General features: G+C 34.0%; 1 protein-coding gene across 3 annotated transcripts in view; it reads right to left on the minus strand.

The window, feature by feature from the left end:
• gabra4 (gamma-aminobutyric acid type A receptor subunit alpha4) overlaps window positions 1–11,527 on the minus strand; it is a 78,047-nt gene extending 66,520 nt beyond the window's left edge. For all 3 annotated transcript variants that reach the window (XM_015345326.2, XM_015345328.2, XM_015345329.2), the window contains exons 1-5: window positions 10,869–11,527; window positions 10,533–10,651; window positions 5,873–5,940; window positions 5,219–5,439; window positions 5,017–5,099 (exon numbers count right to left, since the gene is read on the minus strand). In XM_015345326.2, the coding sequence (XP_015200812.1) occupies window positions 5,017–5,099; window positions 5,219–5,439; window positions 5,873–5,940; window positions 10,533–10,651; window positions 10,869–10,954 (577 nt within the window). In that variant the 5' untranslated portion in view covers window positions 10,955–11,527. The remainder of the gene's footprint in view (window positions 1–5,016; window positions 5,100–5,218; window positions 5,440–5,872; window positions 5,941–10,532; window positions 10,652–10,868) is intronic.
• Window positions 11,528–12,088: the final 561 nt, after the last annotated feature.

The following is a 12,088-nucleotide window of genomic DNA, read 5'->3' on the forward strand; positions in this document are numbered from 1 at the left end:
TCACACAGTAAAAAGTCAAATTTCTGGGGCATCCGTATACCAGGGATTATGGTACTGCTTCAGAAGGGTGCCAGCCAGTCAGATTCCAGGACCGGAATTATCTGTTTTATAATCGAGAATATGTAATCACGTATCTAAATAAATTAATAATGATATTAATTTAAGGATCTAAATATCTAAATCTATGTATCTATAGCTGGTAGTATTACTGTATTTCACTTTCTTGTAAACACATTTTGTCAACACCCGAACCGCAGGTGGATTCTGTTTTTTGGTCTGTTACGGTCTGTAGCTCAAATCCTGCTTAACTAAAAATTAGACACGAGAAGAGTATTATTGGACAATGTTGTGAGGCTCTGGCAGAATTTCTCTGTAAACTGAAGAGCTATAGAGGAGACTGGTTGTGTATTGTTTCTTTTGACACTTGTAAAAAAAACATTCCAATGTTAATGCGATACGGAAGATAATGTGGTTTATTGGTCGTTAGTGAAAAGATTTAATCATTTAATCATGGAATTTTACCACTAAAGGGAAATTTTAGTAGCTAAGCATAAAATGCAGAGGAGCATAACGAAGGTCATAAACAATATTAATTTAGGAACATAAACATATTATGTAAAACTGTATGTTGCTGTTATTGGTATTTTAAAGAAAAAATACACACCAATACTCAATTTCTCCCTAAACATTTTAAGCACCAAAAGGTGCTTTTGCCAAAGTCTTACAGTACGTGGTTGACCTTCCGACCATATTACTGTAATATCTGTATTGCTGTTTCAGTGTGTGTCATGTCTTGCCTCGGTGGTGTCATGGCTTAAGCGACTGATTTACAGTACTGTATAAACGTGAGGTCGGGTGTTCAAATTCAGCGAATGTTATGAATTTTCTTTTAACAGAAACACTTAAAAAAAACTAAAATAGCAAATATTATGGACACTACAGTATATTGACATTTTTTATAATTCAAAATAACACGTTTATACTGTATGTACATTACACAGCGGTACCGCAGGTTGAACTGTAGGGCGCAAATCCACCTGAGCCCAAAAGCCCAACATTATGTGCATTCGCCTGGTGCAGCGCGGTTTTCATCACTCTCTGTGGGAGTGCTGGCTGTGACGAATTAAACCGGTTTCAGGTATTTTCAAAGTAGAAGTCTTCTAGTGAAAAACACCTCCCCCCCTCCAAAACCCCCTTTTTTGGTTACAGGAGTAGTACTTCTCGGGTTAAAAAAGCTAGGTGTTAGCTTAAACTATTGGTAATCAATCATATTAAATTTAGCGCCGTAATAAATTGTGCTGATAATAAATTCTATCCTACTCTGAGAATGTAGGGGGGAGGATGAATGCCTGTGGTCTTTTCACTGATAAACTTGTGTCAAGCTGTCAACACAAACCAGCTGTCAAAAAAACGTTTTCTTTTTTTAAAGTCAATTGTGTGTCCATAATATTGCTATTTTGATATTGCTAATTGCTATTGGTACTGAGTCTCTGTGTGTTCAGTACATTGTTTGTGATCCACAATGTACTGAACACGCTAACATGCTAATGCGTGGGTGTAACACTCTGTGTCTACAGTACATTGTGAACAAACCAGTTTCACAGGTACTGTATTTTCAACCCCCAACCACTGTTGTTTCATCGGTTGTTATCCTGTAAAGCGCTTTGAGGAGCCACCTTTAAAGGTGCTATATAAAATAAAGTTTATTATTATTATTAATATTGATCATATTTTCCTCCCAGAACTTGTAAATTGTTGTTGTTATTGTTGTTGTTATCCTGTAAAGTGCTTTGAGAAGCATACTGTCCAGCTTGTCAGGTGAATTCTCTTGTAAAATAGTAAGTAGAGCTTTGGGCTTATTACTGCTCCACTTACAGCAACCCAATGTAAAAACATTTTGTCTCCAAATCCACCACCACTTGTATGAATCATAGCCTTGCCAAACGATGCAAATTCCGCTGCAATGGTTGTGTGCAGGAATTATTCAGTATGGCATCTCCATGTTCAAGTAAACTGCTCTGTGTGCAAATGCAAATGCATTTAAAAAAAGATTTAAAAAAAAAGCCACCTTTAAAGGCAGTATATAAAATAAAGTTTGTTATTATTATTAATATTGATGATATTCTTCCTCCCAGGACTTAAATTGTTGTTGTTATTGTTATCCTGTAAAGCGCTTTGAGAAGCATACTGTCCAGCATATTGTATTTCATTGCACTTTGACAGATCGTCTTATAATCAGTTGTTGTTAGAATATCCCCCAAGAGGATATTCCGCCCAAGAGGATTTAGAGGATATCCCAAAAGAAGTATCCAGGTAACAGTGAAATGGGTGTACAGTCTGGGGAGATCGCCCATTTGTGCCTGAGTTGTTGCCATCTTTAACCATTCTGTGTCCGAGTCGCAGTAGGTAGAGACACGTTTGAAAAAAAGTTCATCCCAGCTACAATACATTATTTTTAATATTTTTGTGGTAAGAGGGAGCATAACATCAGTATTTACTGCTAGTAATTAGTGCACGATCTATAGTTGAAATCTGAGCCTAAATAAAAAGAAAAAGAGCATTTTCAGGGAGCAATTACACTGTGTTTATGTAGAATAAGTGATTAGGTTTATGAGCAACCTAATTACTTATTCGTTTAAAACGCTATATAAAATAAAGTTTATTATTAATTTGCTGGACAGAGTGGTGAACATTATTATGCAGAAGGCAAAGATAACGATTTACGCTAAAAGAAATTTAATTAAACACGGGTTTGCGATTTAAATGGAAATGGGGGTGACGGGAACTCTTAATCTAAATTAAAAAATAAAAATAAAACAGGTTTCGATAGTTAATAACCACTTTTTATGCACGAAACACGGGTGATTTTTCTTCCTCCTATTCAGCTTAGAAATCTGTGTACGCTGTAAGGTTTTTACTTAATTACACTTTTAAAATACGCATTTGGAATAGAAACAACATATGTTGTTGACTTCCTGGTGTGTAGAGCAGATCAGCACCTCTTTTTTCCCCAGTCAGAGGGGTGTCAGATGGTGTCAGCCAATCACCATTCTGAAGCCCTACCGTAATCTCTGGTATAGGGAGACACCAGAATTCTGTCCCATAGTTTTGATAGATAGATGATAGATAGTTTATTGATCCCGTGAGGGAAAAAAAGTAAATCATTTTCATTTTAGGAAATTATGAAAGGCTCGGTTAAAAGCAAGGGAGATTATCTGTTATAGTGGACATAAAAACAAGAGTTTGCTGCGTCGTTATTGGAAACCCAAATTTAACAAAAAATCGCTGGCATTATATCCTAGAAGACACAGACTGGCGCCAGACCGGGAGAATGCCCGCAGCGTAAAAGAAAATGCCTGATGAACTAGGGATTGGACAGTTTTCAAGTGCTTGTACAATCAAATAAATGTGCAAAAGAAATAAACATTTATTTCTTTATCATATTGGCTAGCTAATGTCCTCTGTTTGCTAGTTAGTGGCTGTGTTTTTGCGTTGGGAAGCAACGGGTGAATATATTCTCAGGTGGAAGATGTAAACAGCTTAATTTTCATGTTAAATAATTTTTTTTATTAAAATTCATTCTATACAGCAATCGCATATTTGGGTACCGTTTCATAAAACTTTCATGCTTTAAATGTTTAGGGAGAAATGGAAGTCTGGTGTGTATTTTTTCTTTAAACTACCAAGACCAGCCATACACAGTACAGTTTACATACAGTAATATGTTTATGTTCCGATATTAATATCGTTTATGACCTTCAGATGCGTTATGCTCCTCTTCTTTTTATGCTCAGCTACTAAAATTTCCCTTTAGTGGTAAAATCCATAAAAATATTTAATACTAAGTGGATTAAAATGTGCACAGTAAAGAGATTAAATGATTTAATTATTGATTTTTTTAAAAATTAATGATTTTTACTACCGACCAATGCACCATGAGTGCCCCTGTCGGTCATTTTGGCCAGCCAATCACTTACCGCGGTAGACTGCGGTGGCTTGTGGGTAGTTGCGTGCGGTACGGGTTTGTACCATGCATTTTGAATGGCTGCATCTGTAGATGCATAAAGTATGAAAACTAACTTTATATGTTCTAAACATTTCTAATTTTTTAATTAGATTTGGGGGACAATACTAGATTAAGTTAATTCTGTTAAGTATTCCTCCTCTGGAATTCTGGATAAGATTAATAAAAGCAGAAATATATATGTTCAAAATGCTACTACTGTACTTTCATCACAAGTTATGCAGTGATACTGTAAAGCTCAAAAGGTCCACATTAACCCTGGGAAGCACATGAATTTCTAACCTTATTGAGACACAATAACACAATAAGCTTCTGTGCTTCTTTATTTCTAAGGACTGGCAGAATTGTAGGAAGGATGCTTAACACAAAGAGAATTTTAATTGTAATTACTACATAAAAAACAGAAACAGTAAGATACATCAGCAAAAATTCAAAACATTCAGACTTCCTTATTTCTGTTCGTTGTGCAACTATAACATTTGTTGACAATGCTTTTTTCCCTTTCCTGTCCTTAAATCAAATATGCTTCAGAAAAATCTCAAACTTATCCAAAAATTTTAATCATTCATTGTTTTTGTAATGAGGTGCATACAGTATACATCTGACCAATGGACACTACAGAGAGAACAAATGTGTGTGTATCTCTACACCCCCTATCCCCAGGGAACATTCAGCCTATTTTCCTTTTTACCCACGTCATTGCCTGAAAGAGTATGCTAAAATGCTTGTGGTGAAAGTCTTAATTTTATTGGTTCCAGTAACTAAAACATGATAACTATATAGAAATAAGTGCTAGGGAGTAATGAAGTAGCATTATACTTTTTATCCTTTATTTTATTATTCATAGTGACTTATTTTCAAATAAACTGCTTTGCTATCAGTAAAGCAGATCCCTACAGACAGCATGCTTGTCAACTGCAATCAACCAAAAAGCATAAGAAGTAATTCACAATATTTTCAGTGTTTTTAAATCATGTTGACATTCAACTCACAGCTTCCAAACTTAAGAGGGCAAGCATGTCCATCCATTGGGAAATCCACAAGTCTCATTGGGCACTCTGCACTTATTGTAAGCCTGGAATCAAAAACATGATTTTAATGTACCTGTTTGACACAGCTGACATAAATGCCTTGAATGGTAAAAAGCTTATTTTCTAATCTGTAAAATGAACAAATGATAAGAAAGAAACATACCTCATAGTGTACAGAATAGTACCATTTCTCATGATTCTGAATAATTTGTTTGGAGCTGTCATGTTATGAGAGACAGATTTTTTTCCATTTCTAAAGAAAGTATCAGGTGTCCACACTTTTGTGACCATTAAGTTGTTTAGCCTTAGGATTTCAATGGGGCCGTCATATTTTAATCTTTTGTCTACCCATGTTTGGCGAAAAAAAACATCCATTGTATATTCCTGCATTAGGAAAACAGAAAAAAAAATTATAAAATGTTTACAGTACACTGGTTATAAAACTCTTACTATTTCCGTTTTGACTCCTCACAAAATAACTGAAATTGTTTTCTGGTTACATTAATAGATCATTTTAAATTAATTTAAAGTTTATTACATAAACATAATTTTTCAATGATATAATTCAGTGCTTCTATGAAATTTTACAAAAAAGAAATACAATGTAAATAATTTATTTTTCATAAATCCCTATTGTGTCATACAAACAGAATATTTTTAAATAGCACGACAGCACAACATGAAGATGATGCAATTTTTAAACTGCAAGATCTTTGCATTATCTTCAGACTCATTACTAATCATCTATTTTTATCAAATTTATAACTTAAATTTGCAAACAAATTAGTATTGGAAAAATAAATGTAAAGTAACTTACCATTTCAACATCAGAAACTGGTCCAAAGCTTGTTACATAAATATCTGTTTTAACTTCTGTAACTGGACCTAAAACATTAATTACATAATGTATGTAAATCTTGAGGAAAAAAAAACAATGTGTAGTATGTGAAAGTAGAAGCTACAAAGAATCAATGTACATGTATGTTCTGTTGCCATTGTTTTGTAAATTGCAAAACAGTTGTTCAGTAATAAGCTGTTTTGCCATTTACAAACTTTATTGTGCTACTTTTAAAAATGGAACTGTCCTCAAGCCTATTAATTTAAGAAAATAAAACAAAAATTTGTGAATTATAATGTATGTTTAACAAATACATATAGGCTGTTTTGCCATTGTGAAAAAAAATTGTTTTCAGATTAATGTAAAACTGATTTCAGGTGTGCAACATTGCTTTGGCAAGTTACACAATCCTTTGATTGGGGCTTGTCTGTCTCAAAAAATAGTGGGTCATGTGATTTTACTGAATACATCTGTCTATATACTCTCTCAATAAGATAGGGAATTTCAAGAAAAGGTTCAGCCTTGAAGACCAAAGGGCTTTCACTGAAGATTGTGAAAAAACACAGATCAGGAGAAAGGGATACAATATTTCAAAAACTGAATGTTATTTTGAGCAAAGTGATTATTAAAAAAGAGAAAATTAAACCATAGCACTGAGCTTAGCCTAGAGACTGTCCCTCCAAACTGAGCAGACAGACAACATAAAGACAGTTTAGGGATACCATTGTAAGGTCAACAGCAACTTGAAAAGAGCTACAGAACAAAATGGGAAAAGATGAGTCTATCATATCCTGGTTGCTCCAGTATGGCATTCAGGAAGGTAAGACAAAGAACGTAATAAAGTAAGGCAAACATGTGGCTAAATGCTTGTGGTCAAGACAAAAACTGGAACCTTTTGGCCTACATGTAAAGCATCATATCTACTGCAAACTCATTAGAGTGCACAGCACTCAATTAACACCATTCCTACTGTCATGGTGTTGAAGTATCATGTTATGGGACTGCTTTTCATCAGGAGGGACTGGAAAGCTTGTCAAGACAGGGGAAAATGGATGGAGAAAAGTACAGGAAAATTTTAGAGGAAAGTTTAATTGTTGGTTGATCCTGCTAAAGACCTAAAATGAGGTTGAAAATTCACCTTTCAGCAGGATAATGACCCAAAGTACAAGGCCAAACTACACTGAAGCGTAATAACAAAAATAACATGAACGCCCTTCAGTGGTCCCATCAAAGTCCTCACTTGAATCCCATTGAAAGTCTATAGCAAGACTTTAAATTTACTGTCCATCAAAGTTCCTTAAACTACTTGGCTGCACTTGTACAAGTTTGCAAAGGAGAATAGGTGAAACTTGCACCACCCCAGGTTGCAAAGTTGGTAGATGCCAAAAAGATCACAACTTTAATCTCTGCCATACTTACTTCTACCAGGTATTGACTCAGAGAGGTCAATACTTATGCAATAAACATATTTTAATTTTAGATTTTTCTTTGCAGTTTCTGCGGACATTCAAATTATTTAATCCATAAAATTGGTCAAATTGAACATTAAAATTTTGATTAATTCACTTTGTAAAAATACATATATAAAATTTGTAGTCAATGGATTTAGGTAAATACTTTTGCAAATCAATTTAAATGTATTAACATGTTTATCATTTAAAAACATTTAAGTAATAAAAATCTCTCAAATCTTTAGATCTAGACTTAGCAGTATCACCTTACTGAACTTATTCTACTATGTAACCTGTATTGGTTTTACTTCTTCAAGTTAACATGATGAGTATATGTAAAACTTTAGTGACTACAAAATAATTTATTAATCAGCCAGAAAAGTTTTAAAAACTAATATTCCTGTTTCCTCAAAGTACATGCTTTGAAAGCATTATAACAATACTTTACAGCTTTTAGTCCTTACAATTTGCTTAATTTGACAATTTTGCTATAATCAACTCCTTATATTTTAACTGATCATCAGCAGCATCAATATTGGAATTAATGAGGTGGGTCTGTCAAAACTATGGAATGGAGCAGGTTCAAGCTAAATATCAACACTTTACAGTTTAGTACATTAAATACAGTGGCCATTAACTGTGGCCATTCATACTTTTGTTATTCATAATTTATTAATTGAAATAATTACTAGTTTGATTGTTTTAATTTATTCCTCTCCAAAGATACTGTCTCAAATAATAAGACTACAGCCTTCATCTCCTGCCATATACCGTGGAACAAAATCTTAAATAAACTTAGATACATTTCTTTTTTTTAAGTTAAAAACTAAAGTTTTAACTCAAGAAAATGTTCTCTTTAATGCAGTTTCAAAATAAAATACTTTATCCATGAGGCTACCTTTGGCTCTTGACTGACATGGTGATGAGCTAGATTCTTTTAAAATAGTTTAATCAGTGAAAATTACAGATTATTGTATATGTATAATTGCAATTCGATTGCATATCCTAAAATCAAATTGAGATAAATTAAACATGGATAACCATGAATATATACCAACGTTTGTACAGCACAGTTTGTTCTAGTTTGTTCCTGGCAAATGCTAAGTAAACTGAATACTTTGTAACAGCTGATACAAAACAACACCATGCTTATTTAAAGTGGAAAAGCTCAACAACTTTATCGTGTGGGATTATACAGTAGATCATCCCTGTCACAGAACCTACTGTATATGGGATACCTGTTAAGTGGCTTTATTAGAGGTCTTTCAAGGGGATCAACTGCAATTTGCATATGAAATGATGAGTATTTTAAAGAAAGTTGTTGTCCAGGTTCTTACTACATTTGAAACACAACTCTGGAATGACAAGCATGTTTGTGTAATCTTCAGTCGAATCCCACAAAAGCACCCCTTTAAACTTGCTTCCCAAGTCTAGCTTAAAGAGATTCTGTGTCAGGAACAGAAAGACACCCTGCTGACTAGGATCACTGATCTTGTACACACAAAGTGTAAACATATTTTAGTCCTGGATAACACAAATTATAAACAAACTACAAACCCTACTGTTACTAATATTTAGAATGTTTTTTCTGAGTCTTAACATTTTTATATCAAATGTCTGCATACACATAAACATACATACTGTACTACCTTTTCTTTCTGCAATTGAACATCAACAGTCAATTTATTGCTTCTTTCAGTATACACATACTGATGTAGTAGGCTACCAGTATTATGGTAATCAGTTTTCATCCATCTCCATGACTAGACAGCTTTATAAAGAGTAACATTTGCTGTTGTTTGACAAAACAGAATCTTGTGAATTGTGACAGTGCTATATTACTGTACCTTCTGCAGTTTCAGATTATGTTTATTCCTGTGACAATTTCAAAATGTGCTGTGTGATGAGTCCATACTGTCATAAATTGGAAAACACATCTTAATCAAGTTTTGAGTTTGGGACTTTTTAAGTTCTTATAGTTTCCTAGGCAACCAAATTTATTTATTTCTTCCTTTGATGGGATGCAACAGCTGAACTATGAAACTAGAAAAAGGGCTCGGAAATGAAACGTTAATCGACTGTATCATTAGTAGCATTAACTCTTTACAGCCAATTCGCAGGTTTCATCTGCTTAATGCTTCTGCTACTATAATGATGATATCTAGGACAATAAGCACTTCATGAGTTAGGATAGTACCTTTTTTTTCTAAATGTAGAAAAACAACAGCAGCTGGTATTGCTGCAGGTAGGCACTGCCACATTGCTTATCTTGGCAACCAACAGGACAAGCAATCTGTAACACTAACTGGTAACGGAAGATGAATTGTTATGCAAACTGCATGTGTCCACGAAATAGACAACATTTCCACGAAGAATTCTAGATTACTTCTGTACCACTACGCTTTATATAACCGAATAAAAAAATCAGATAAAACCGTTTAAACTGTAAAACCTTCCGGGACATAAGCAGATTTCCAACCATAATGCAATGTGTAGTTTCCAAAGGAGATACGTGTACGTGTAATTGTTATTAGAAGTTGAAGACAATACAGAAGGAAAAAAACATCCCTCATTATTAATTGTTTGTAGCTGTTTTATTCAAATTATCACATTATTCATCTATAATCACATAGTGCTCGAATACAACACGTTTCTGAGGCTAATACTTCACGCTACTGCTGCCGTCGTGCACGGTTTAAACAAAAAAGATCTGCACTCACTCTACTTAAATTGAGCATTAAGCGGTATATTTCCGATTATATTATATTTATATTTCGATTTTTGACTATACTGATTCTTCTTAAATAAATATACGAATCTAAGAAAACAGCCTTTGTATCAAAATCCAAAGTCGCCTCCCCGAAAGTTTATACCCTTCCATGCCATTTGCAAATTTTGTATATAAACAGATCTCAGTCTTCTTGATGCAGCTTCCTAAGCTAAACGCCCTTACCTTTATTATTATTATTATTATTATTATTATTATTATTATTATTATTATTATTATTATTATTTTTGATGCATACGACTTTATCCAAATGCCTACTCTCAAATCCAGCTCGAGAAGTTGTCTTTTACTTTCGTCTGACAAATCATTTACTCTTTTTTTTTTAGCTCTGTCCTTTCTTCACACAAAGTGGATCGACTACTTGGGAAAAGAAACTACTCATTAAGGTTTCGGAACATACCCCCAAATCCAGGTCGCAGCCTGTTGTCATAGCCATCCAGAAGTCGATCTAGTATGCGAGTGAAATTTTCAGGATATAATTTCTCATCCTTTCTGATCTGTCCAGAGCTTTTCTTTATACTGCAAAACAGATATAAATTGTGCCATAAATATATAGCCGTTGACAACAAACGATTCCTACATTATTACTAAGCATGTTATCATCTCTACTAATAGTACTATTATTACTATTTTTACAGTCAAGGTAGTAATCTGATATACTAAAGCATAAATCATAGTGATCTAGTAAATAAAAGGTGAAATTGACCAGTGAATCAGATAGCTTTTCAGCACTCACCATGCTGTCACGCAGAGAAAGTAAATCAGAGTGGAAATGTAACTGGAGGACATCGCAATCACCATCTCCTTCTTGGCAGAAACCATCTTTGCATGCCATACTTTAAGCCTGTTCACATTTCCCCTCACCAAATGTCTTGTCCCGAGGAAAGATTATAGCCGAGAAGAAATCAACAGAACTGTATGAATCGAACGCCTGCATTTCCCGCAATCTCTTTTGGAAAGGAAAAAAAAAGCTTGCTTGTGCTGAAGATCCTATTTACTGTTATCTTGCTTGTTGTCGCCAGACAAATGTGCCCCAGCCCGTAACTCTGTTGGTGGCGAATACCCAAAAATAACCATCTTTTTCACATGATCGTATTACTTGAATGATCAACAGACTGGAGGTGACACAAGCATATGCTCCGTTTTATTTTAAAACTGGGTTTTGCCTCCGTAGCACAAAAAAATCCGATCTTTGGACCATCAGTAATAAAATTCATCATCGTTCACAAATATGCATTGATCATGGGTTACACATTTCACGTGTATTTAAGTTACACTAAGCAATTGTTTATCGGTAATTTCAATGTATCTAGCACCATTTGTTTACCTACAATTCAAGGTCAGTCGAATTTAATTTCGAATAAGGAGCATATCGCAGTTACAGACACTTGCACCATTTAATACGCATCAGACGTCCAAAAACGTCTCTACCACATCAAAATGGAATTCATTTTAGAATGACAGAAGGTGAAAACTGTATTTACGTTGGGAAGCAATTAACCTTTAAATTACCGTTAAGATTTTCTTTGCTTATTTTGATTATCTGTCAATCTATCGATGGAAGCAATGCCACAAATCGTCTAAAACTGCATGCATGACAGCATTGGATTCGATGATATTACTCAGACACTTATATAAACATATTTTACATATACTAGGCTTTCATACTATGTGCTTTTTAAACTATGTCAACATTCATAGAATATTGAAAATATACAGAAAATAATAATTTTTAATGAAATATCATTCTTTAATCAAAGCATTTAACACAAATTGAAAAAAATGTTCAATAAGTTACATTTTTCAATATTATGTAAGCACTGTTTATAACAATATGTACTGTAGAATGTAAATGAGTTCTGACATACAGCACATAAATATTCAAAAAGACAACTCCATTCACATGATAAGGACATATGTGTACTACACTGCAACAGAAAAGGTACAGTAAGAGGA

This window comes from Lepisosteus oculatus, chromosome 1, assembly GCF_040954835.1.
Source record: "Lepisosteus oculatus isolate fLepOcu1 chromosome 1, fLepOcu1.hap2, whole genome shotgun sequence".
NCBI lineage: Eukaryota > Metazoa > Chordata > Actinopteri > Semionotiformes > Lepisosteidae > Lepisosteus > Lepisosteus oculatus.